The sequence below is a fragment of the Macaca mulatta genome, chromosome 17 (assembly GCF_049350105.2).
Source record: "Macaca mulatta isolate MMU2019108-1 chromosome 17, T2T-MMU8v2.0, whole genome shotgun sequence".
In the NCBI taxonomy this organism is placed as follows: domain Eukaryota; kingdom Metazoa; phylum Chordata; class Mammalia; order Primates; family Cercopithecidae; genus Macaca; species Macaca mulatta.
The window spans coordinates 11,120,356-11,147,545 of NC_133422.1; the positions used below are offsets into that span (position 1 = coordinate 11,120,356).

At 42.7% G+C, this 27,190-nt stretch overlaps 1 protein-coding gene across 4 annotated transcripts in view; it reads left to right on the plus strand.

Annotated features, from left to right (window-relative positions):
• The window catches only part of B3GLCT (beta 3-glucosyltransferase), a 119,965-nt gene that overhangs the window by 84,944 nt on the left and 7,831 nt on the right, over positions 1–27,190 (plus strand). For 3 of the 4 annotated variants that reach the window (XM_028837566.2, XM_015120830.3, XM_077974166.1), the window contains exons 13-14: positions 20,730–20,849; positions 26,915–27,059. In XM_028837566.2, coding sequence (XP_028693399.2) covers positions 20,730–20,849; positions 26,915–27,059 — 265 coding nt within the window. The remainder of the gene's footprint in view (positions 1–20,729; positions 20,850–26,914; positions 27,060–27,190) is intronic. The other variant, XM_077974165.1, reaches the window with a different exon arrangement.

Below are 27,190 nucleotides of genomic sequence, written 5' to 3' on the forward strand. Positions count from 1 at the left end.
ACTTCTGTTCCATGTGTTCAAAAAGACATGGAATGTCTCTTAGTCTTAAATAAGTTGAAATCATACCTCTAGAGATGAAAACTACATTCTTGATTGAGGTGAATAACCCACTGGATGGGTTTCATAGCAAATCAGACATTTAAGAAGAAAGTATCAGTGAACTTGAAGACAGTGCAATAATAACTATCCAAAGTGAAACACCAAGATAAAAAATAATTTTAGAAAATTAACACCATCACTGAGCTGTGGGACAATTTCAGGTGGCCTTGAATATATACAATTGAAATCTCCAAAGAGAAGGGGCACATAAGTATTTAAAGAAATATTTTTCAAATTTAATGAAACTTGTAAACCGACAGATCCAAGAGTCTCAGTGAACCCCAGGCACACCATGAACACAAAAGCAGAGAACAGCCACCTCCAGGAATGCCATAATGGACACTTAGGCAGTACCCACTGCCCTGCTCTGGGCGGCTGTGGAATTGAGAACTAGCATGCTCAACCCATTGCAGCTACCTGCAACACCAACACAGACCTCTTGGGTCTCTGGGTTGCTCCACCACCACTGCTGCCATCATTCATATCATACCAGCTACTCAGGGGGCTGACAACTTGTCTACCCATCTAGCCCACTGCCCTCATTACTAGCTTCTAAGCAAGCAATTCACCTGCAGGCCCAAGAATCAACCATTCAGAACTCTGTAACACTGCAGCCAGCATAAGCTACTATAGGGCCTAAAAACACGCATATTCACCCTTCTGCTGCCACCACTGGGGCCCAAAGACTGACTCAGTTGGCATCCAAGTCCCCAGCAAAATTTCACAGCTTTGGCTACTAACCATACCCTAAGCCACTGAGGAAATTACACATACCGTGGACTGTGTACTATTGAAAAAGTCACACAAAGACCACGCTACAACAGCACCAAAAATGAAAGCCAAGGTGTCTTACTTAACCAACAACATATATACATCTTCAGGAAAAATATTCTCCCCTACAAAAGCAATTTTTAAAAATTGGAAAAACAGTACCAGATATGCAGATATCAATGGAAGGAAACAGGAAACATGAAAAAGCAGGAAAATATGATACCAGTAAAGGGCCACAACAATTTTCTAGGAACAGATCCCAATCAGTAAGAATTCCTTGAAATAACAGATAAAGAATTCAAAATATTGATTTTAAAGAACCTCATTGAGGTACAAGAGAAATGTGAAAACCAGTACAAAAATAAGAAAATGAATTCAAGATATGAATGAATGAGAGATATACCAAGGAGACAGATATCTTTAAAAAACCAAACAGATTCTGGAACTGAAAATTCATTAAAGAAAATACAAAATACATTTGAAAGCTTCAGTAATAGAGTAGACCAAGCAGAAGGAGGAATTTCAAAACTTGACGACAGATCTTTTGAAATAATCCAGCCAGACAAAAATAAGGAAAAAATGAAAAAGAATGAAAACAGCCCTCAAGATGTCTGGGACTACACAAAATGACCAAATTTATGAATTATCAATATTTTTGAGGGGAAAGAGATCAAAAAGTTTAGAAATCCTACTGAAGGAAATAGTTGATGAAAATGTCCCAAATCTAGCAAAAGAGATGTTTAGATACAGGAGATCCAGTGATCTTCAGGTAAATACATTGAAAAAAGGACTTCACATGGCATATTAGGACTTCACATGGCATATTATATTCAGAATGTTTAAATTCAAGTGAAAGAAAGATCTTTAAAATTACAAGAGCAAAAGCATCAAGTCACGTATAAAGGACTAATAGTGGACTTTTCAGCAGAAATGTTATAGGCCAAAGAGAATGAGATGGCACTTTAGCCATCGTGCTAAAAGAAAGAAAGAAGGAAAAAAGCTGTGAGCCAAGAATTTTATATCCTGCCGGAATAAGCCTTATAGATAAAGGAGAAATAATCTTTCCCAGACAAGGAAATGCTGAGGGAATTTGTCACCACTAGATTGGCCCTACAGGAAGTGCTCAAAGGGGTCTTGAACATGGAAACAACAGGTTGATACTATCATCCAAACACATGAAAATATAAAACTCACAGGTCTTATAAAACAGAGAATGGAATCAAATGGAAATCTGACAAAATTTCATCAAACCACAACAACAGAGAGAAAGAATGAATTTGTAAAACAACTAGAAGACAGTAAACAGTGTGACAGGGACAAAGCCTCAGATATCAAGATTAACCTTGGATATAACTGGATTAAATGCTTCACTTAAAAGATACAGATTGCCAGAATGGATTTTTAAAATTATTTTATCTGGCATTTTCCAATAACATTGGTAGTACTTTTTTTTAATTATACTTTAAGTTCTGGGGTACATGTGCAGAATGTGCATGTTTGTTACACAGGTATACATGTGCCATGGTGGTTTGCTGCACTCATCAACCCGTCATCTACACTAGGTATTTCTCCTAATGCTACCCCTCTCCTAGCCCCCCACCTTCCAACAGGCCGTGGTGTGTGATGTTCCCCTCCCTGTGTCCAGGTGTTCTCGTTGTTCAACTCCCACATATGACTGATAACATGCGGTGTTTGGTTTTCTGTTCCTGTGTTAGTTTGCTGAGAATGATGGTTTCCAGATTCATCCATGTCCCTGCAAAACATGAAATCATCCTTTTTTATTGCTGCATAGTATTCCATGATGTATATGTGCCACATTTTGTTTATTCAGTCTGTCATTGATGGACATTTGGATTGGTTCCAAGTCTTTGCTATTGTGAATAGAGCTGTAATAAACATAAGTGTGCATGTGTCTTTGTAGTGAAATGACTTACAATCCTTTGGGTTTATACCCAATAATGGGATTGCTGGGTCAAATGGTATTTCTAGTTCTAGATCCTTGAGGAATCGCCACACTGTCTTCCACAATGGTTGAATTTACACTCCCACCAGCAGCATAAAAACATTCCTATTTTTCCACATCCTCTCCAGCATCTGTTGTTTCCTGACTTTTAATGCTTGCCATTCTAACTGCTGTGAGATTGTATCTCATTGCGGTCTTGATTTGCATTTCTCTAATGACCAGTGATGAGCTTTTTTTCATATGTTTGTTGGCCACATAAATGTCTTCTTTTGAGAAGTGTCTGTTCATATCCTTTGTCCACTTTTCAGTGGGGTTGTTTGTATTTTTCTTGTAAATTTGTTTAAGTTCTTTGTGGATTCTGGATATTAGCTCTTTGTCAGATGGATAGATTGCAAAAAATTTCTCCCATTCTGTAGGCTGCCCGTTCACTCTGATGATAGTTTCTTTTGCTATGCAGAAGCTCTTTAGTTTAGTTAGATCCTATTTGTCAATTTTGGCTTTTGTTGCCATTGCTCTTGATGTTTTAGTCATGAAGTCTTTGCCCATGCCTGTGTCCTGAATGGTATTGCCTAGGTTTTCTTCTAGGGTTTTTATGGTTTTAGGTCTTTAACTCTTTAATCCATCTTTAGTTAATTTTTGTATAAGGTGTAAGAAGGTTTTCTGCATATGGCTAGCCAGTTTTCCCAACAGAGACTAGGATTGCAACCCCTGCTTTTTTTTTTCCTTTCCATTTTCTTGGCAAATCTTCCTCCATTCCTTTATTTTGAGCCTATATGTGTCTTTGCACATGAGATGGGTCTCCTGAATACAGTACACCGATGGGTCTTGACTCTATCCAATTTGCCAGTCTGTGTCTTTTAAATGGAGCATTTAGCCCATTTTCATTTAAGGTTAATATTGTTATGTGTGAATTTGATCCCGTCATTATGATGCTAGCTGGTTATTTTGCCAGTTAGTTGATGTAGTTTCTTCATAGTGTAGAAGGTCTTTACAATTTGGTATGTTTTTGCAGTGGCTGGTAGCGCTTTTTCCTTTCCATATGTAGTGCTTCCTTCAGGAGCTCTTGTGAGGAAGGCCTGGTGGTGACAGAATCTCTCAGCATTTGCTTGTTTGTGAAGGATATTATTTCTCTTTCACTTATGAAGTTTAGTTTGGCTGGATATGAAATTCTGGGTTGAAAATTATTTTAAGAATGTTGAATATTGACACCCACTCTCTTTTTGTGGCTTGTAGGGTTTCTGCTGAGAGATCCGCTGTTAGTCTGATGGGCTTCCCTTTGTGGGTGACCCAACCTTTCTCTCTGGCTGCCTTTAACATTTTTTCCTTCATTTCAACCTTGGTGAATCTGATTATTATGTGTCTTAGGGTTGCTCTTCCTGATGAGTATCTTTGTGGTGTTCTCTGTATTTCCTGAATTTGAATGTTAGCTTGTCTTGCCAGGTTGGGGAAGTTCTCCTGGATAATATCCTGAAGAGTTTTTTCCAACTTGGTTCCATTCTCCCCATCACTTTCAGGTACACCAATCTAACATAGATTTAGTTTTTTCACATAGTCCCATATTTCTTAGAGGCTTTGTTTGTTTTTCATTCTTTTTTCTCTAATCTTGTCTTCATGCTTTATTTCAGTAAGCTGGTCTTCAATCTCTGCTATCCTTTCTTCCACTTGATGGATTAGGCCATTGATATTTGTGTATGCTTCACAAAGTTCTCATGCTGTGTTTTTCAGCTCCATCAGGTTATTTATGTTCCTCTCTAAACTGGTTATTCTAGTTAGCAGTTCCTCTGTTTTTTTAAAGTTCTTAGCTTCCTTGCATTGGATTAGAACATGCTCCTTTAGCTTGGAGGAGTTTGTTATTACCCACCTTCTGAAGTCTACTTCTGTCAATTCGTCAAACTCATTCTCTGTCCAGTTTTGTTCCCTTGCTGGCGAGGAGTTGTTATCCTTGGGAGGAGAAGAGGCATTCTGGTTGTTTTTGGAATTTTCAGCCTTTTTGCACTGGTTTTTCCTCATCTTCGTGGATTTATCCACCTTTGCTCTTTGATGGTGGTGATCTTCGGAATTGGTTTTTGTGTGGATGTCCTTTTTTTTTTGATGTTGGTGCTATTCCTTTCTGTTGGTTAGTTTTCCTTCTGACAGTCAGGCCCCTCTACTGCAGGCCTGCTTGAGTTTGCTGGAGGTTCACTCTAGACCTCATCTGCCTGGGTATCACCAGTGGAGGCTGCAGAACAGCAAAGATTGCTGCCTTTTCCTTCCTTTGGAAGCTTTGTCCCAGATAGGCACCCACCAGATGCTAGCTGGGGCTCTCCTGTATGAGGTGTCCGCCAGCCCCTGCTGGGAGGTGTCTCCCAGTCAGGAGGCACAGGATTCAGGGACCCACTTGAAGAGGCAGTCTGTCCCTTAGGAGAGCTCCAGTGCTGTGCTTGGAGATCTACTGCTCTCTTCAGAGCCAGCAGACATGAACGTTTAAGTCTGCTGAAGCTGTACCCACAGCCACCCCTTCCCCGAGATGCTCTGTCCCAGGGAGATGGGAGTTTTATCTATAAGCCCCTGATTGGGCCTCCGCCTTTCATTCAGAGATGCCCTGCCCAGAGAGGAGGAATCTAGACAGGCAGTCTGGCTACAGCAGCTTTGCTTAGCTGTGGTGGCCACCACCCAGTTCGAACTTCTAGGCAGCTTTGTTTACACTCTGAGGGGAAAACCACCTACTCAAGCCTCAGTAATGGCAGATGCCCCTCCCCCCACCAAGCTCAAGCATCCCAGGTGGACTTCAGACTGCTGTGCTGGCAGCAAGGATTTCCAGCCAGTGGATTTTAGCTTGCTGGGTTCTGTGGGGGTGGGATTTGCTGAGCTAGACTACTTGGCTCCCTGGCTTCAGCCCCGTTTCCGGGGAGTGAACAGTTCTGTCTCGCTGGCATTCCAGGCACCACCAGGGTATTAAAAAAACTCCTGCAGCTATGTCGGTGTCTGCCCAAATGGCTGCCCAGTTTTGTGCGTGAAACCCAGGGACCTGGTTGGTATAGGTACCTGAGGGAATATCCTGGTCTGCGGGTTGTGAAGACCGTGGGAAAAGCGTAGGATCTGGGCCAGAATGCACCATTCCTCATAGCACAGTCCCTCTCAGCTTCCCTTGGCTAGGTGAGGGAGTTCCCCGACCCCTTGTGCTTCCCACGTAAGATGACGCACCCCGTTTCTGCTCGCCATCTGTGGGCTGCACCCACTGTCCAACCAGTCCCAATGAGATGCGCCAGGTACCTCAGTTGGAAATGCAGAGATCACCTGCCTTCTGCACTGATCTCACTGGGAGCTGCAGACCAGAGCTGTTCCTGTTCAGCCATCTTGCCAGCCATCTCCTGTTTTTTGTTTAATAATTATTTCTCATAGTTCTCGAGGCTGGAAGCCTGAGATCGGGGTGCCAGCATGGTTGGGCTCTGGTGAGGGCTCTCTTTTGGGTTGCAGCATGCTGACTTCTTGTATCCTTAGATGGTGGAGAGAGAGCAAGCTAGCTCTGTGGCCTCTTAGAAGGGCATGAATCCCATTTATGAGGTCTCCACCCCCATAATCTCTTCACCCCCGCCAAAGGTCCCACCTCTAAATACCTTCATATTGGGAATTAGATTTCAACATATGATAAAATTTGGGGGGAACACAAACATTCATTCCATAACAGCTACTAGTCTTCTCTTAGTGTAGACTATCAAATACTAAGAAAAAGAAGGGTCTGTTTTTCAATAGAGATGATGGAAAAACACTGTAAAATTATGTAACTTTTTTTTTCCGTCACCATCTGGTTCATCCACGATATGTTTCTTTTTCCTTTTTTTTTTATTGTGGTAAAGTACACATAACATCAAATTTACCATCATAACCATTTTTAAGTGTACAGTTTAGTAGTATTAAATACATTCATAATGTTGTGCAGCCATCTCCATAACTCTTTTCATCTTGTAAAACTGAACCTCTATATCCATTAAACAATAACTGTCTATACTCCCCTACTCCCATCCCCTGGCAACCATCATTCTATTTTCTGCCTCTGATTTTGACTCAGTACCTCATATAAATGGAATCATACAGTACTTGTTTTTTTTTACTTGCTTATTTTACTTAGCATAATGTCCTCGAAATTTATCCATGTCGTAGCATATTGCAGAATTTCCTTCCTATTTAAGACCGAATAACATTCCATGGATACAGTATGGATAGCCCATATTTTGCTTATCCATTCATCTGTTGATGGACACTCCCTCAACATGGGGTTGTGGGTATGCACCCAGAAATTGAATGACTAGATCATATGGTAATTTTATTTGTAATGGAACCATCACACTGTTTTCCCATAGAGGTTGTTCCATTTTACATTCCTACCAGAAGTGCACAAGGTTTCCAGTTGCTCCACATCCTTGTCAACCCCATTGTTTTCTGGGTGTTTTTGTTTTTCTAGTGGGTGTGACTTTTGATTTGCATTTCCGTAATGATTAGTTGGTGGGGAAAAAACTGACCTATTTTCCCCTCTGTTCTCACACTGCAATAATCATCAACACAGAAGACAACTTCTGTGACCAAAAGTGTGGAGCAGGGAGATTTCTCCTACCCACCGAGCAATCAGTCTATTCTGCAGTGGACATCAAATGGGTGTCCTCTAATTCAGTTTTAACACTGTCTACCTGGAGATAGTGCCAGTTCCCACAGTTTGAGGGTTCAGTGCCCAAGACTGCCCTACCACCCCATACACCAGACACCAGTCGTTAAGTCCAGGCCTCCAGAACTTCTGACTGATGAACTTCATGTCGGGGTTCTTTCTCGCATTTACCAGTTTATTATAAAGGATATTACAAAGATACAGATGAAGAGATGTGTAGGGTGAGGTATGAGAGAAGGGGCGTGGAGCTTCCATGCCCTCCAGGAACCTCTACATACATGTTCAGACATCCTAAAGCTCTCTGAAGCCTGCTTTCTTGGGCTTTATGAAGGTTTCATTATGTAGCCACAATTGATTAAACCATTGGCCATTGATGATCAACTTGACTTTCAGCTGCTTTCCCCTCCCAGGAGATTGGGGGGTGGGACTGGAAGTCCCAACTCTCTAATCATGCCTTTGTCTTTCTGGTGACGAGTCCCATCTTGAAGCTGTCAGTGAACAGTAGCCTACAAAAAGATAGCAATTTGGATGTTCCAAAGATTTTAGGATTGGTATGTCAGCAAATGGGTGTTGAAAGCCAAATATATGTTTCTTAATATCACAGTCTACCCTTGGTCTTCAGATACCTTACATCAAAAGAACATACAACTCAAAAGATATTGCCACATTAGAGTCTTGTTGCATCATTAATAACTAGTCTAGTCCATTATATTGTATTAATATTTCCCAGGGTGAGTCCACTCAGGTTTGCAGGCTTCCTTTCAATCTTGTCAGGTTCCAAACCTGGAGCAGTCTTGGCAAACAACAGCTTTCCCTTTTTAGATATCTGTTATAACTGAGGTGAGAGGCAATGTCATCTGTTTCTCTGAGTGTCCTTCAAGGTATTCATGTAATGTTGGATTTCCCTCAATTTATAATCCATTATTCATTCCTTTACCCTCAACTGCTATTTCTCTCTCTCTCCGTTAATACCCAAATGTTTTCACCTTTGGAAGAGACGTCAGAATCACTGCCGTTCCGGTTGAGATTGCAGTCAACAATGCTTGTCTGGCAGGTACATCCTCAGTCCATTCCCATGCAGGTAGGGTAAAGTTACGTAGGTGCACAGCTAGTGGGTTATTTTTACCACCAGGCAATATAGCTGCATTCACTTTTAGCCCCAGTTTTGCTAAATGGGGTGAAGGAGCAACCCAGTCACATCAGGCCCTAAGGAATTTTGACATAAGGTTTAAAAACATAGTTATGGTTTTTTGCTTGGAAATCAGCCCTGCTTCCAGCACTGGCAGTTGCAGGCCTGGTCCTAGGACCACTACATCAGGTAGGGGGGAAAGAAAAGGTTTTAGTGAGCTGATTTGGGGAATAAAGAAAAAATGGTCATTATTCCAGTGTACTCCTGGCTTGGCAAGATTTGCATAGTCATCCCAGCATCCTCTTCATCCCTTCTTCTCCAGATCAGCTTTAGAAAAACAGGAACATCTCGTGGGCAGACTCCTTTAGTCCCACTCATGTTGAGTATGAGCACACACTCTTGAAGGCATGTAAGCCAGCCTTTTATGTTTCCAGTGTTTTCAATACCTGTTCTACTCGTCTATCAAACTATGACTCTAAGGAGACTATCTCTGTGCCCATTGTTGGACATTATAGGCTGTACAGTGTGTTCCTTGATCTGAAGAAATGACGATTGGCCATACAGATCCATGCAATATCTTCTGTTTACTTGTTTTTTAAATGGTACTCAAGAGTGTTTGTATGTTCCACTGAGTAAGCAGAAGCCATGCCAGTCAGTGTCTATTCCTGTCAAGACCCATTGGTGGCCCCATAGGGCCACTAGCATCAGTCTCTGTATTGCCAGCTTCGTTTAGGGCCTTTGCACCAGGGAATCTGCCCAATAGTCATTATCAGTCTCTGTCTTTTTTGCTGGTGTACAGAACAGTTCTTATTGGCATTTTGTGCCTGAGAGGATGCAAAAGGAACATGTCTAGATTCAGCCCATCTCTGCCTGCTGCCGTACCCCTATATCCACTAATTTCATGGATCCAGGTGGCCACCTCAAGGGAGTACACAGGGATACCTGCTTGTCAATTCCAGTCACCTTCCAAACCTGGAAAGGGGCTCGATGCAAAAGGAACATATCTAGATTTAGCTCATCTCTGCCTGCTGCCGTACCCCCATATCCACTAATTTCATGGATCCAGGTGGCCACCTCAAGGGAGTACACAGGGATACCTGCTTGTCAATTCCAGTCACCTTCCAAACCTGGAAACGGGCTCTTCTGATTGACATTAACTTGTTCTGCTTTAATGCACCCCTCAAATGTCCATGGGGCCATGCTTCATATGGGCATCCTTTTAACAGACCAAGTATCCGTTGCCCTCTTGCCTGACTGTATGGGCAGGTGATTGGTCACTGCCTATGAGTTAGTAAAATCCCAAACACAGGTGTTTCTACCAGTGTTCAATTCTTCCATTACTGTTAGGAAAATGCATGCAATACAGCCCACCAAGATTATTTGTTCTTACCTCCTGTGGTCAAAGTAGCAACTTCTAAACAAGATGGTATTCATTTACCCTGGAATTGCCATCCTCAAACCAAGTAGCTCTTGGTTGGTCAGTCAAGAGCTGCTTACAGGGTACTGTAGAGTCCAGTGGCTCCTCACATAGTTCCAGAGTCAGTTTTATTGGAAAAGTGGCCCTCTGTTTGTGAGGGTCTCCTCCTTGCTTTCCCCAGGTAGCATGATCCCATACAAATTCTGTTTTATAATGGACCTCATTTGGGCATTGCCTCCCTTATTAGAGTGTTTCTCTGACATTACCCAAAACAGCCTGGGCATTTCAGGTATAATTGTAATTGTCTGATGAGTTTTTCCTGCCTGCTGCACAGATAAAACCAGTTCATCGAGACTCTAATGCTGCAGTAAAGAAAGAGTTTAATTAATGCAAGACTGGCCAAGTGGAAGGACTGGAGTTATTACTTAAAGTAGTCGCACTGAGAACTCAGAGACTATGATTTTTATGGTATATTGGGTGGGCAGGGGGCTAGGAAATGGTTACTGCTGATTGGTTGGGAACGAAGTCGTAGGGATGTGGAAAACGGTCCTTGTACACTGAATCTGCCTCTGGTTGGGGACCACAGGGCCGATTGAGTCACGAGTCATGGGTCTGAGTGGGGTCAGTTCTTTGCCAGAAGGCAAAAATCTGAAAAACATCTCAAAAGACCAGTCTTAGGTTCTACAATAGTAATGTTATCTATAGGAGCAATTGGGGAAATGTCAAGTCTTGTGACCTCTGTCCACATGATTCTTGAGCAGTAAGGGATGATAAAAAATACACTTTAGCAAAGTTCAGGCCCCTCCCCTGATCCTAATCTTGTGGTCTTTCATTAGTTTTTGGTCTCTGAGCAAGGAGGAGATTAGCTTTAGGGAGAGACTGGTAGCATCCTTCCTTCCAAATTCCTGCCATGATTAGCTTGACCTATGCCCAGGAATGAGTAAAGACAGCCAGCCTGTGAGACTAGAAGCAAGATGGAGTCAGCCAAGCTAAATTTCTCTCACTGTCATAATCTTTGCAAAGGGGGTTTCATCAAGATCACTTTATGTCCTTCAGTCATAGGGGTAGCCTCAGTTAATGTCCTGTAGCAAGGAAGTAAATGCCCTTCAAGTGGAAATTCTCTAGTTCAAAGTCCTAGTTGTCATTGCTGGGAGGCACTCACAAACCTTTGCCATAAGCCCCAGAAGGTACTCTGCAGAGGGCTATATCAAATGGGGAAGTTGTCCCCACCAGCTCTTCCGTTTCTATTCTGCACTCTGTGGGCCTGGGAAATCCTAACCGGTTCCAATTTTAGCATGTTCCATTAATGCTGCTCAAAGGATTTACATACCTTCTGTTTTACAGTACTGGATAGGGGGAACATTTCCCAGTCAGATAAAATGTCTCTTCCCATAATACAATCAGGTAGAAGAGATAAAACCATTTCACATGAAGTATGTTCAAATATGCCAGCTTTCATAATCCTAACAACCCTTACACTTTTATGTTCTAGTCCCAGGAATTTCCCTGTTTTATCACAAGATCATTTTACCCTCTCTTTTGCAAAAGGCTTTGGATCCCCAGTCTGGAGTCCCGCTAGGAGACCCTGGCCTCTCTGTTAGTTGTTACCTTGATTAACCAGTCTAACAGGTAATTCTAGGTTGGGTTTCTCATTTTAATCTTTATCTTCTTGTCTTTAAAAGTTCTCCAAACTGGGGGAGATACAGCAAACTGGTTTAGGCCCTTAAATGTTGAGAGATCAGCTGGGGGTCCCTTTCCTCCACTCAGTCTTCAATAATGTTGTATTAAGACCTTTGTTTTTTAACCCCATCAATTTCTATTTTCTTCATTCCATTTTTTAATAACCACCTAAATATGTCCACCTCCTGGGGTGAGTTCCATGGCTCTCCCCTTTCTTTTTCCTCTTACTTTCATGCCTATCAATGTTTTCTCTATTCATCTAGTTTCAATAATTATTTGGTTTTTCCCTTTCCCACATTGACTATCCTCTTGGTCACCACAGGTCTCAGAGGTACTTTCTGTTGTTCCTGCATAATTTTGCCGTTGTGCAGTGGTTCCGAGGCTAGTGGCTGAAGCTCAGACTCACTGAAATGTAAGCTTGGTTTATGTAGCATCAGGGTCTGACCCAGCACTCTCTTTTAATTTTATTTTAGCTAATATGGATAACAGTGATCAAGGGATTGAATAGTTTGCTTTTTTCTGATTAGTTTGCATTTTCTTGTGCCTCTGGTGAACCAATTCTCCATCTCAAAATTCCAGTGGTAACTTTTACCTTTAGTAACTGAACAGAGCACTGTGGCTCCATGTCATGGGTGATCATTTGGCTGCCCAGGAATCAAGGGTATCTCATCCCCTAGACTTTTATCCTTTCTCTTCTCAAACCAAATGTTTCTCTGAACCTGAGCCATTCTAGCTAATCGCACTTCACTAACACCAATTGTTCCTGAAAAACTCTTCAGAACATTTTTGTGTGTGTGTGTTCTTATACCACAACAATCAGTGAGGAAGCCTTCTGTGACCCCAAAATATGTGGGAATTTCTTCCCCCCAGCAAACAAGCAGTCCTCTACCAGCTGGGTGTCCTCTAATTCAATTCAGTTCTGACACCATCTGCCTGGAGATAGCCTTAGACCCCACAGGTTGAGGGCTCAGTCCCCAAGACTGCTTCCCCAGACACCAGTCATAAGTCCAGACCTCCAGATCTTCTGACTGACTGGCTCTAAGTTGGAGTTCCCACAGCCCCTTCTTTAGGTTCCTTTAATTTGCTGGAGCAGCTCACAGAACTCAGGGAAACACTTATGTTTACTGGTTTACTGTAAAGGATATTATCAAGGATGCAGATGAAGAGATATGTAGGGCAGGGTATGGGGGAAGGAATGTGGAGCTTCTGTGCTCCCATTGGGTGCTCAACCCCCAGGAATCTGCACATGTTTAGCTATCCAAGAACTGTTCGAACCCTGTCCTTTTGGGGTTTTATGGAGGTTTCCTTATATAGGCATGATTGGCAACCATGTAAAAATGTGATTGAACAAAAAGCACATGTTCTAAACCCAGAAAGACCTCCTTATTCGACTATTCTTGGCCTCTCTGTGTAGTATTTCTTCCTCTAGGTTATGGGGCAGGACATTCTCGGGAATTAGAGTCTTCTGGCCTACAGTCAGATTAAATTCCTACCTTGGGCAGGTATAAGGACATTGATAGCAGCAAGAGGCACACAAATTCCTAGGCAGAAAGGGCCAGGTCCCCAGTGAAACCCAACCTTCAAGCCAAAGACAGACTGAAGCGTGACAGCCAGGCTATCAACTCAGGGTAGAGTCCACGGCCAGGAGTGAGAACTTCCTCAATGCCTTTTAGCTAATCAAATGGTGCTTTTCCCAGGCCCACCCATGGACCAGTCAGCACACACTGTCTGATCCTGAGCCCATAAAAACCCCAGACTTAGTCACATATTGGGACTACCTGCCTTATGGCACCCTGTCACACAGAGGACTACCCACTTTGGGTCTCCTCTCTTGTTGAGAGCTGTTCTCTCATTCAATAAAAAACCATACCGCACCTGGCTTACTCTCCAGTGTGTGTGTGTGTGTGTAACCTCATTCTTCTTGGACGTGGGACAAGAACCTGGGACCTGCTGAACAGTGAGAGTGAAAAGGGTTGTAACACTTTCCTGACTGGCTCACTGAGCTGAGGGCGGTGACGCACTCCCATTCACTAGAGCGGCAACCCTTCTGGGGGCCTAGACCTCAGGATTTCCTGAGCTGGAGCTGTAACACTGTAATCCTCCCACCCCTTGCTGGTACCAGGCAGCTGCCCCAGGTGATGAGAACTGGCAGTGATGAGGCTGGGCCAGCCCAGGAGCCACGAGTGGAGTGGGGCGGCAGGACCAAATGAACTGGGACATACCCCCATTCACCGAAGCATGCAGATAGTAGGAATGAATGAGGTATAACAAGAACAAGCTGCAATGCTTCCTGGGGACTCAGAGCTTAGGACTCCCTGAGCAAAAGGGTAACAACCCTTGCGGCTCCACAGTTGCTGGCATCTCCAAGTTTTCAGGCTCTGCTGCGTCCCCCACCCCTTGTCCAGATGCTGGCACCCAAGGGAGAAGCTGGTCACAGCATGCCCAGCCCAGCTATGGGCTGAGCACAGAGCCACAGCAGGCATGGAACCTGGGCCAGTAACATGAGCTAAGCGCAGCCTGCCAGGCTTAGTGGGCAGAGCAAGTCTAGTGGCAAGCCCAGAGCCGAGTGAGGCCCTGATCAGAGGTGCCGCTGGCTGACCGGAGATTTCTGGCTGGTGAAGCAGCACTGAAAGAGTCTTGTGTCAACAGGAGAAGGTCAGAGAGAGACTGTTTCCTGAGATCTGCTCCTGAGGCCTAATAAAGCAACCCAGCATTATAACAAAAGACTAACAAGGGCTATGGGAGTTAAAAGCCAGGAAACTCTGGATGAAAACCAATATATATGTATTCGTCCATTTTTACACAGCCAAACCATATCAATATATAATCATAATATCACACCAGGATAGTGGACAGCTCAGTATTCTGACAGCAAGAATAGAATGCTCAGTTCTAAACTAGAGAATGTAAACACAGCAAGGAAATCCTGGATACAGAGTTGAATTGCACCATGCTAGACTGGCTACTGCTCTCCATGATTGTGATCTGTCACACATCAATAAGAGACCTAGAACTTGCTTTCCTGAGAACAAGAGATGAGTAGTTTTGTTTGTAGGACACAGTGAATTTTGATGCGACTAACCTGAAAGATAAGCATATTCTTTCTCAACCACTTTGTAAAGCTGAAAGTAAGTTCAGTAGCCTAGAAATTGATCTCCATCATGCAAGTGATGCTCTCAGAGAAAAGACCTTGGTTTTAGAATCTGTACAAAGAAACCTAAGCCCTCATGCATGACACCAGGTCAGGGATAACCAGGTCCACATGTGTTTATGTCTTTCCACAATGTCAGACTTTTACTGATGCTATTTCAGCCGCAAAAGCCATGAGCTACATGGGAGTTCCCAAGGAATTGATTCTCAGTACTTCCTTTTCAGTCAGTAGAGCCATAGGCACACAGGTTCAAGCCACTCCACAAGTGAGTCAATATTGCAAACCCTAATAGTATACTTAATATATAATTTTATAGATTAAACTTCCCATAACAAAGTTAACATTTAACATCAAGAAAAAGGGGATAGGAAAAAGGGTTAATGAACCACTCCAGGGAGAGAGACGTTGACAAAAAGAATATCCTAGTCTGGGCCTGGCAGTCCCTCAGTCTTGCAAGGAAGAGACTTTGATGTGGGCAGAGTCTTCAGTGGCAGATACCAGGTGCTTATCACAAGTGACAGCAAGACTGTCAGTTAAGATGGCCGTTTGAGCTGCTGAAGTCTTGCTCTTTCTATGGCCACAGAGTCCTCTGGTGAGGACTGAAAATGGAGGAGTGTGCTTGGTTATGTCCTCATTTGATTGAATAGAGTCTTTATTGATCAAGCAAAACATCTGGTCCCTGTTGGCAAAGTGCCTAATGAAATGTAAGATGGAGTCTTTTCCTGAGATGAAGTTACTTATTGTCAAGGATACTCTATGTGTAAGCCAAACACAGTGTTAAATGAAGTAAATCAAACAAATGTATTAGAATGAATAAGATAAAGTAAGTAAATACATTGGAAAGCAGAAGTCTGTAAAAGAGGGATTATCTTGACTACAGAGTAAACATAGAAAGCCCCAAAACTTATATGGAAACAAATTTAGTACAATAAGAATGTGGAAACAAATTTAGTACAACAAGAATGTGGAAACAAATTTAGTACAAGAAAGAGACCAAAGAAAAAGAAAACAAGATATAGTAGAAAAGTTAAAAGAAAATCTGTCTTTGCAGACATAAGCAGCATCTTGAGAGAACTTAGTTAAGAGAGAATAAAATTGCTTCGATAAGAAGTTGGTGGGAGCTGAGAAAGATCTGAAATCTGAACTCTTGAAAACGAAAACTTTCTGTAAGACTAATAAAACTGAGTTGGAAAAATATAAGCAGCTCTATCTACAAGAATTAAAAGTTAGAAAATCACTGGCAACTAAACTAAACAAAACCAATGATAAAATAGCAGAGGTTAGTAGCAAACTCCTTGTAGAGAACAGCAGACCAGATTTTTACACCACTCTTATTACGAGGCAGTCCTAGAGTCACCTTGTGTGCTGAAAACAGGATAGTATTCAAAGAACATTTTCTAGTCACTCAGAAACCATCAACATTGTCAGAGGCCTTGATCTTCAGACAGATATAAACCTGACTGGAAGTCTTGTGGACACTTTTCACTGGTCAGAGTTTCTTTTCATATATTAAATTTGTTTTCTTCACTTTTAGCTTTAGCTTTGTTAGCTAGGGTATTTTTGTAAGACTCGCAAGTGGGGATGGGAAAGGTGATCTCTGTACTTTGTTTTCTTCTTACCCATCCCTCCCACCAAAAAATGAGACACCAGAACTGTTAATGTTACTATTGCTCTGTGAGAAAAGATATCTTGGTGAATAATTTAGAGACATTTGTAGGGCTCAGAAGAAGACAGGAAAATGTGGGAAAGTTTGGAACTTTAGCCAAGAGACTTGTTGAATGCCTGTGCCCAAAATGTTGATAGTGATATGAACAATAAACTACAGGTTGAGGTGGTATCAGATGGAAATGAGGAACTTATTGGGAACTGGAGTAAAGGTGATTCCTGCTTTGTTTTAGCAAAGAGACTTGTGGCATTTTGCCCCTGCCCTAGAGATTGGTGAAACTTTCACTTGAGAGATGATTTAGGGTATCTGGTGGAAGAAACTTCTAAGCAGAAAAGCATTCAAGATCTGACTTGGATCCTGTTAAAGGCATTCAGTTTTATAAGGAAGGCAGAGCCTAAAAGTTTGGAAAATGTGTACCCTGACTATGCGATAGAAAAGAAAAACCCATTTTCTGGGGAGAAATTCAAGCCAGCTGCAGAAATTTGTGTAAGTAACAAGGAGCCTAATGTTAATTCCCAAGATGGGGGAAATGTCTCCAGTCCATGTTAGAGACCTTCGCAGCAGCCCCTTCCCCCACTCCCCTCCCTCCACATCAGAGGCCCAGGAGGAAAAAGTGGTTTCGTGGGCTGGACTCAGGGTCTCCATGCTGTGTGCAGTCTAGGGACTTGGTGTCCTGCGTCGCAGCCACTCCAGCCGTATCTAAAAGAGGCCAAGGTACAGCTCAGGCTGTGGCTTCAGAGGGTGGAAGTCCCAAGCCTTGGCAGCTTCCATGTGATGTTGAGCCTGCGGGTGCACAGAAGAATTGAGGTGTGAGAACCTCTGCCTAGATTTCAGAAGATGTATGGAAATGCCTGGATGCCCAGGCAAAACTTTGCTGCAGGATGGCGGCCCACATGGAGAACCTCCACTAGTGGGGAAGAGAAATATGAGGTCGGAGCCCCCACACAGAGTCCCTACTGGGGCACCACCTAGTGGAGCTGTGAGAAGAAAGCCACTGTCCTCCAGACCCCAGAATGGTAGATCCACTGACAGCTTGCACCATGCGCCTGGAAGACCTGCAGACACTCAATGTCAGCCCGTGAAAGCAGCCAGGAGGGAGGCTATACTCTGCAAAGCCACAGGGGAAGAGCTGCCAAAGACCATGGGAACCCACCTCTTGTATCAGTGTTACCTGGATGTGAGACATGGAGTCAAAGGAGATCCTTTTGGAACATTTAAGATTTGACTGCATCACTGGATTTTGGACTTGCATAGGGCCTGTGGCCCCTTCATTTTGGCCAATTTCTCCCATTCAGAATAGCTGTATTTACCCAATACCTATACCCACATTGTATCTAGGAAGAATTAACTTGCTTTTGATTTTACAGGCTTATAGGCAGAAGGAATTTGTCTTGTCTCAGATGAGACATTGGACTGTGGACTTTTGAATTAATGCTGAAATGAGTTAAGACCTTTGGGGACTGCTGGGAAAGCATGATTGGTTTTGAAATGTGAGGACATGATATTTGAGAGGGGCCAGGGGTGGAATGATACGGTTTGGCTGTGTCCCCACCTAAATCTCAACTTGAATTATATCTGTCAAAATTCGCACATGTTGTGGGAGGGACCCAGTGGGAGGTAATTGAATCATGAGGGCCAGTCTTTCCCATGCTATTCTCATGATAGTGAATAAAACTCATGAGATCTGTTGGGTTTATCAGGGGTTTCTGCTTTTGCTGCTTTCTCGTTGTCTTTTGCTGCCACCATGTAAGAAGTGCCTTTCGTTTCTGCCATAATTGAGACCTCCCCAGCCACATGGAACTGTAAGTCAAATTAAACCTTTTCCCCCTAGTCTTGAGTATGTCTTTATCAGCAGCGTGACATAGACTAATGCATTAAATTGGTACCAGGAGTGGAGTGTTGCTGAAAAGATGCTCAAATATGTGGAAGTGACTGTGGAACTGGGTAACAGGCAGAGGTTGGAACAATTTGGATTGTTCAGAAGAAGACAGGAAGATGAGTGAAAGTTGGGAGCGTCCTAGAAACTTATTGAATAGTTTTGACCAGTGAAGTCCAGGCTGAGGTGGTTTCAGATGGAGATGAGGAACTTATTGGGAACTGGAGCAAAGGTCACTCTTGCTATGCTTTAGCAAAGAGACTGGTGGAATTTTGCCACTGCCCTAGAGATCTGTGGAACCTTGAACTTGAGAGAGGTGATTTAGGGTATCTGGTGGAAGAAATGTCTAAGCAGCAAAGCATTCATGAGGTGACCTGGCTTATTCTGAAAGCATTCAGTCATATTCATTCACAAAGAGATGGTTTGAAGTTGGAACTTAATGTTTAAAAGGGAAGCAGAGCATAACGGTTTGGAAAATTTGCAGCCTGACCATGAGGTAAAAAAGAAAACTCCATTTTCTGGGGAGAAATTCAACCCTGCTGCAGAAATTTGCGTAAATAACAAGGAGCTGAATGTTCATAGCCAAGACAATAGGGAACGTGTCTCCAGGGCATGTCAGAGATCTTCACGGCTGCCCCTTTCATCACAGGCCCAGAGGCCTCGGAGGGAAAAATGATTTCATGGGCCTGGCCCAGGCCCCACTGCTCTGTGCAGCCTTTGGACTTGGTGCCCTATGTCCCAGACGCTCCAGCTCCAGCCATAGCTAAAAGGGGCCAAGATACAGCTTGGCCTTTGCTTCAGAGGGTGCAAGCCCTAAGCTTTGGCAGCTTCTACATAGCAATGGGCCTACAGGTACACAGAAGACAAAAGTTGAAGTTTGGGAACGTCTGCCTAGATTTCAGAGAATGTATGGAAATACCTGGATGTCCAGGCAGAAGTCTGCTGCAGGGGTGGGTCCCTCATGAAGAACTTCTGCTATGGCACCATATGCAGAAGGGAAATGTGGGGTTGGAGCCCCCCCACAGAGTCCCCACTGGGACACTGCCTAGTAGAGTGCTCAGAAGAGGGCCACTATCCTCCAGACCCCAGAATGGTAAATCCAGTGACAGCTTGCTCTGTGCACCTTGAACAACCACAAGCACTTAATACCAGCCTGTGAAAGCAGCCACGAGGGCTGTCCCCTGCAGAGCCACAGGGGTGGGGCTGCCCAAGGCCTTGGGAGCCCACCTCATGCATCAGCGTGTCCTGGATGTGAGACATGGAATGAAGGAGACTTTGGAGGTTTAATATTTAATGATTGCCTGGCCAGGTTTTGCACTTGCATGGAGCCTGTGGCCCCTTTGTTTTGGCCATTTTCTCCCATTTGGAACAGGAATATCTACCTCCTGTGTCCCCTGTGCCCCCATTGTATCTTAGAAGTAACTAACTTGCTTTTGATTTTGCAGGCTTATAGGTGGAAGGGACATTTCTAAGTGGTGTAAGTTCTTAAAACATGAAAAAATAGCCTTTCTTAGCACTACCCTTTGTGTCTACTTAAAAAAGTTATTTTTTGATTTTTTTTTCCTATAAATTCATTGTTTTCATCCGAACAGCAGCTGCAGTTGCAGGCATTTTTATGACCAACTCATGGATAGTCTGACTTTAGAGAACCCAGACTAATACACTGCCCTTTGTAAGCTATTGTTGTTAACGTGTGTTAAAGGCAGATAGGAACCAAAAGGTATTCAAAAGTATAAGCAATTAGATACAGAAAGTTCTCAGACTTGGGTGGCCTTGTTGAGGGAAACATAAGCATGATTGTGCCTCATTATCTGAGGATTTATAGGGTAGCCTCACTGCCCAAATTCTCTTCCCCACCTGCCAGCCAGGGGCCCAACATGCATTTGCATCTCAGTGGCTCCTTTTTAAGCCATCAGAAATTTTTTTCCTTAAATACCAAGTTCATCTGAAAAGATGTGAGGATTAGTTCACACTCACTTGGAAACAGGACTGGTAGAAATAAGATCTAGAGCACACTGGCCAACTTCACTTCAGTAACCTGCCGCTCTCACCACGCAAATCAGGCAGCCATATTATGGCAGGGGCTTGCAAAAACTGAGCAACAAGCCACTCGTGTCTCAGTTTCTCTTCTGTTCCCAGTAATGTGCAGTGTTCATGCGTTCTTTTCTTTTTTTGTTTGTTGTTTAAAAATTTTATTCATTCTGTAAGTCACTCAAATTTCTTAACTATTTCAGTTTAGTGTGACACAGTATACAGAGTGGGATGTAAGAACCATAAACTATTCTGTAACCACATTTGAATCAAATAATCATGATTTGTGTTCCCTTTGGCACCTCAGTATCTTCAGGCTCCAGCACTTGCTTAGCTGTTATGACTCTGGCGAGCCTGTGTTTCTGGGAGAGCGCTACGGCTACGGCCTGGGCACTGGCGGCTACAGCTACGTCACGGGAGGAGGAGGGTAACTATGATCACAGCTTTCTTCAACTACTTTGAACATAAACTTTCTTTTCCACTTGAGAGGTGGGTCTCTGGCACTGGGATCTATACTGATATGTGAGTACTCTGTGAATGGTGGTTTTTAGTATGATAGGAAAGTGAACATTATATTTGCTAAATATTAAAAGAACACACAGTAAAGAATATTTTAGCCCTTGAAGAAATGATATAAAAAAGTATGTCATACTTGGTAGAATGTCCCTAACAATGGTTGCTTCTAGGCAGCCAACTAGTTTTGATTATGTTTAAATGGAAAAAACAATTGGTTATAGATTTTAATCTCAGAGAATAAGCCATTAGACTATTAAATTATGGAATGCTTAATAAATCACCTTTGGGGAACGTATAGAAGCTTACTTAGGCAATTAAATGATATTTGTGTAGGATTTATAGGTTTTAAATAACAGCTAAAAATCAATGTTTTGAAGAAGCATTTGCCTAATCTCTTATGAAGATTTTAACTTGATTTATATGGGTGAATCAATTAAGCAGTTTTCCCTATTACTTCTATAGTCTTACTATTGGTGCGTGTAGGCAAAATCTTATCAACTGTAGTCATTTACATTCATTCAGTAGATATTTATGTCTGCTGTGTGCCAGGCAGCATTCTAGTTTATAATCTAATGGATGATACACTTCTGGAGGGCTGGGACCTTAAATTCCTACTTTGCAATTCCCTAGATTGGAACAATTCCTACAGGAACCTGCAGGATCTCAACAGTCATACGACAGGCATCCTGATTTGGTCTAGCCGATTCAGTGGTGAAGATAACACGGTTATGGAGGTGGCTCTTTTGTAGTGATAACCAAACCTGAGCATGTGTGCTGATCTTTGTTAGTCTATGGCTTGCATCTGCCTGAGGTCATTAACAACAGGAGGGGGAGTCCAGGGAGGCCTTTGAAAAGACACTAGATTAAGCCCAAGGAGTGTTGACCTCCTTATCAAAAAAGGTTCAAGCTATTTGCAGCCTTGCTGTAATGCGTTGGGCTTTCTGGGTGAAGAGTTAGGGCCAATTAAGGATCAGAGCATGGCACCCATCGAGCCAGGGTGTTCCACTTTGAAAGTGGCCCTGTTATTTGTATATGGGTTTGTATACTTTATAGCATGATAGTGTTCATATAATATTTTTAAAACAGAAGTGACTTGTTATGTGATTTCTGCAAGAAAACCATTTTGTTGTCTTCATTGTGTATTGGATTTAGCTGTTGTTTCCAAGACTGGCACTCAAGGCCTTCTGAAACCTCACTTTACCTTACCTATCTAGCATTGCCTTTCATCATCCCAGTTGTTCATTCGTTCAACTGGCCTTGTGTGGGCCAGGCACGGGGAATGCACAGATGAAAGCTGCACAGCCCTTCCCCATAGGAGCTCACAGGCCAGTGCCAGATTCGCAAATACGTTGCACAATTGTCATTGCTCCCCCTTCCCTTGCCCCTGGCAGGCCCTGCTAGACCACCAAGGTGGCACCTTTCACTTCTTCTGTGCTCAGCGTCTACCTTGCTCCTGGGTACTTCCCACCACCTCTAGTTTTTCCATCTTAAAACTTCTCACCACCACCATGCCATCTTCTTCCTACCCTGCAGAACATCTTGAGTTCACTACTCTATCTCCATTTTCTCAGCTCCATGCTCAGCCCTTTACGAGTCATTAACTCCCAGCCTCCTTAACTATCTCACTGAGGTTTCCAGCAACCTTGCTGTAGCTAAATCAAATTAATAATTTCCAGTTTTTATCCTATTTCACCTCTTAGCAACCTTTAACACTGGTGACTGTTGACCTGAAACACTCCTTTCTCTTGCTTTCCAGAGCGACATCCTGTCCTTGTTCATCCTTCTTTCTGGTCATTCCTTCTCAGTTGTTTCTATCTATCCCTTCAATGTCTTATGTTTCTCCAATGTCTTATGTTTCTCAGGCATCTTTTCTAGTCCTCCTTCTCAACCCATATTGTCCCTGGATGATCGTATAGCTTGATGCTGAATGTACCCAGAACTCTTTCTCCAGTCTAGAGCTCTGCTGGCCTCCAGATTCATAGATTCAAAGGGCATCTCCACTTGACTGATTGACAGACACATCACACTCAGCACCTTGTCATTGCTGACTGTAACCCCTGATTGGTTCTTCCAATGTGCCCCTCTCAGGGAAGACATTGGCATATATGAGTTCTTACCCCAGGAGTCTGTGAGTCAGCTCTCACCCTTTCTCTCCTTCTTTCCCCACTCCCTGCAATCAACTGAATCACCCAGTCCTGTCCATTTTATTTCCTAAATCGCTCTTCCATCAATACTTCTCTCTACCTCCAGTAATCTCAACCAGGTCACTGTCATCTCCTGTATGAGTTCCTGCCACAGCCTCCTGTTCTCCCTACTTTTTTGTCTTAAACTCCACTCCATGCTGTTGTCCACACTGTAGTCAAAGGGACCTATCTAAAAGCAGATCTGGTCCTCTCTCCCCTCTGCTCAGATGCCTTCAGTGGCTTCTCATTGTCTTTATTTTTCCCCAAGAGTGTGAACCTTTTTCTACTTTGGCACCTAAGACAAAGAGATGATCATTCAGATTTTAACAAGAGTCAAGTTGATCTGGGATGGGTCCTCAGTTTTGATCATCTCTAGTTTGCCTGATTAACAGCCTCCCTGGGTGTTGATGAGGCCACTGCTTTGGGCCCAAAGGCCCAAGAGTAGTTTTGTCTTCTACCTACTTACTAGGCCCAGTTTGCTGCTGAAAGCTGCCATGGCTGGCCTGCTACTCCCCTAGCAAGGATTTTTCTCTCTAGAAATTCATTCATCTAGGCTTCGTGGCATTTACCTCTCTTCAGTTTCATAGTTACATATGATTTTCCTATTATTTGAATATTTTTATTTGAGTGTTACTTTACCATGGCGTGAAAGTCTTCGGCATCCTCTGATATCCTAACTGGCAGTAGAACTTCTCCCATTGCTTTTAGGACCAAGTCCACACTCCAAGGCTTATAAGACCTCTCATGATCTTGGCAGATGCCGTTTTACCTTTCTAGCCTCATCGATCTACACCCTCATCTTAAAGAACTCTTGCTGAACTTGTTTCAGTTTCTCTGAAGCACTATTTTTTTCCTCTCCTCCCAAGATATGACATTTGCTGGTCTCTGCATAGCACTGTTTCCCCAACTTTCTGCCTGTCTAGTTCCCCGTTCTTTTGGACTCACCGTAGCTATCACCATTTACTCTTGAATGCCTTTAGCCCAGTCTAGCCTCTCAAATCTGGGTTTAGTGCATTTCTAATGTACTGTCATAGCATATTATGCAAACCATTATCATTTAATTGCCTATTTACTTTTCTGTTTTCCACTTAAATTATGCATTATTTGAAGGCAGTACCTGTGTGTTTCATTTCTCATTATTTCCTCACTTCTTAGCATGAGGACTCATGTTTTTCAAGGTACAGGGAATAAATGAATAAACAAATCCATGAACACAAGGCCCTGATCTTTATATAACTAACATTGACCAATGTGATGTTCTGTTCTTAATAGCACTTTTACAAAGATGCAGAAACATTCTTCATGAGATTGTCTCTTATATCAACCTTTGATAAAAGCTGTAAGACGTAATGTTGATTAGTTTCTCTAGTATTACAGTAGAATTTTCTGATGCTCTAGCTTGAGAACCAATATGCCTTTTAACAGCAAGTCAGAATCAGTGGCTTGTAAAACCAATTCATGGACCATAACTAGCATTTTAAATTAATGAACTATTGAGTGGAATGGAATAAAATGGAAAATATCAGAGTGCATTCCATGTCATAAAGGTAGGTATTGTTTGTGACATTTTTGTTTCAGCTTTATACATACCCAGGCAGACTCACGCACCAAACATAAATGGTTGCAATGTGAAATTCATTTCTTGATTTCTAATTGTGGGTCACAGTCACGTAAATTTTTGAAAACCACTACCTTAAACCATCTGTCGTAGGTAAGGATGTTTTGACAAAGCCGAGTCAGACATGCAGGTTCCTGTGGTTTCTGTGTAGGTATTTTGCATTATTTGGAGCATGAGACCTTTGTACTATTTGAATCCAAGTGTCTGTTTTTCACTTTGTTGCTTACTCCATGAAAGTTTTGGTACTTGGAGAAAACAAGTTGAATTTTTTTTTTAAATTTCAATAGGTTTTTGAGGGCAGGCGGTGTTTGGTTTTATGAATAAGTTCTTTAGTGGTGATTTCTGAGATTTTGGTGCACCTATCACCCAAGTAGTGTACACTGTATCCAATGTGTAGTCTTTTATCCCTCATCCCCACCCTTCTTCTGAGTTCCCAAAGTTCATTCATTATATCATTCTTATGCCTTTGCATCCTCATAACTTAGCTCCTACTTATAAGTGAGAACATGTGATGTTTTGACCGTTTCTTTTTGAAAATACTTATTTACATATGTGCATTTAGGGAGGAAGCTGTGCTTAGGGTATCTATCATCAGCCTTTTTGGCAGCCTTGGGAGCAAATGACTACACCAGAATAAGATATTGGGCAGTGTCCTCAGAAGAGGCAGCAGGAAGTGTTACCCAGAGAGACCACCATGACCTGTCTATGGGCTGAAGGCCAGGAGGGGCAGGCGTGTTTCTCATGCATGTTCCCTTCCTACATCTTCTTGATCTGCACTGTGTTCTTGGGCAAGTCCCAGACTCTCATTTCAGTTTTTCTTATTTTAGACATTTGTATATTGTATATTGAGGGAAATAAAATAATCCTGTAGCCTTTCAACATCTTGTTAACATTTAATAGTTGGTGGCCAGAGCAGACAAGTGTTCTTTCCATCCAGGATATGACTGGTAGTTTTCCATTTTGGCGAGCAACCTTATTTGGAAAGAACTCACCAGCATGCTAATAAACAAGTATTATTGACGGCTCATATTCACTTAGTTTATGCGAATAATTAATGTGAGACTAAGTAGGCAAAAATATAAAATAATTACAAATTAAAAGTTCATGCTCGTGTTTCATCTTCCTATAAAGTTAGTTTTTCAGAGAGCGGATCAAAATGAAAGTCTTTCTCATTTTTCTCATTCTACTGGATGCTGAGAAAAGAAAAAAAGCATTTTTACTATTTACTGTCCACCCATCTTCTCATGTACGCTCTTTTCCCAGAGTCAGTAGCTTGAGCCCAACGTGGCCGATTGGGTGTAGGAGTTCCACTCAGCTACAAAAAATGTGGCGGGGGAGGTTTCACTGTGGACAGCAGGCTTTCTAAGAGAAAGGCAATTTATGGTGGGTTTTCAGACTTGCAGTTTTCCTTTCTCTGTAGTTGACAGGAACTTCGTTTCTTTTTATACCTTCCTATTTTGTTACAACATCTTATGTAAAGAAATTCTCTTGTCTAGTCAAGGGCAGGGAGGGAGTCCTGCACTGTCGCAGGGGATGGCGGAGGAGGTTGGCCACTAGCATTAGGTAAAACTGTGCCGAATTGAGCCCAGCATGTGGAATCAGTGTTTTTGATTCAGGGATTCAAGCTCTTTGTCCTTTTTTCCTTCCTCCTAGAGTGATTCACAGAATGTTTCCTCCTCCAGGAAGAAGGTCTTTGCATAGGCAACTTTGTTCTCGCTTGTTTGATGCATAAAACTTTTACTGAGTACTGTGGCCAAGGCCCTATATGTGGCAATGGGACTATATGGATGAATTTTAAATAGTTTTGCCTTAAAGAAAGTCTTTGATGATCGAGACTGAACTTGTGAATCATATATTTCCTTCAGCCCTTTCAGTTTTTGAGCTTTTTATGATTGTTAAAAAGATTCATTTCTACCTTAGGATCAGAATGGAAACGAGAAACCAAACTGTATTTTAAAACAAAGAGAAATTATTTTGGGAACTTGGTACGAAAGTGTTGGAAAGGGCCAGAAGACTAAAAGACAACAGGTAGGGTTTTACCTGAGCTCAGTAACTAGAGAAAGCTGCTATTGCCTGTCAGTCTGGAGGAGTAGAGTCCTGTTTCCCGGGGCCCATTTGTGCAGCAGCGGTCCCTGTGGAGCTGCTCTAACCCTTCTCTGCTCTGGCTCCCACTAGAATGGTCTTCAGCAGAGAAGCCATCAGGAGACTTCTCGCCAGTAAATGTCGGTGCTACAGCAATGATGCTCCCGATGATATGGTCCTGGGAATGTGCTTCAGTGGCTTGGGAATCCCTGTGACACACAGCCCTCTCTTCCATCAGGTAAGGAAATGGTTTTTATTCTTCCCTCACGGCGGGTGGGGGACAGGTTCTTCTCACTTAAGGATTTGACTACCTTCTCTTCACATATCCTGGAAACAGACAAAGAACTGTGTTGACAGGCTCCAGGGGAA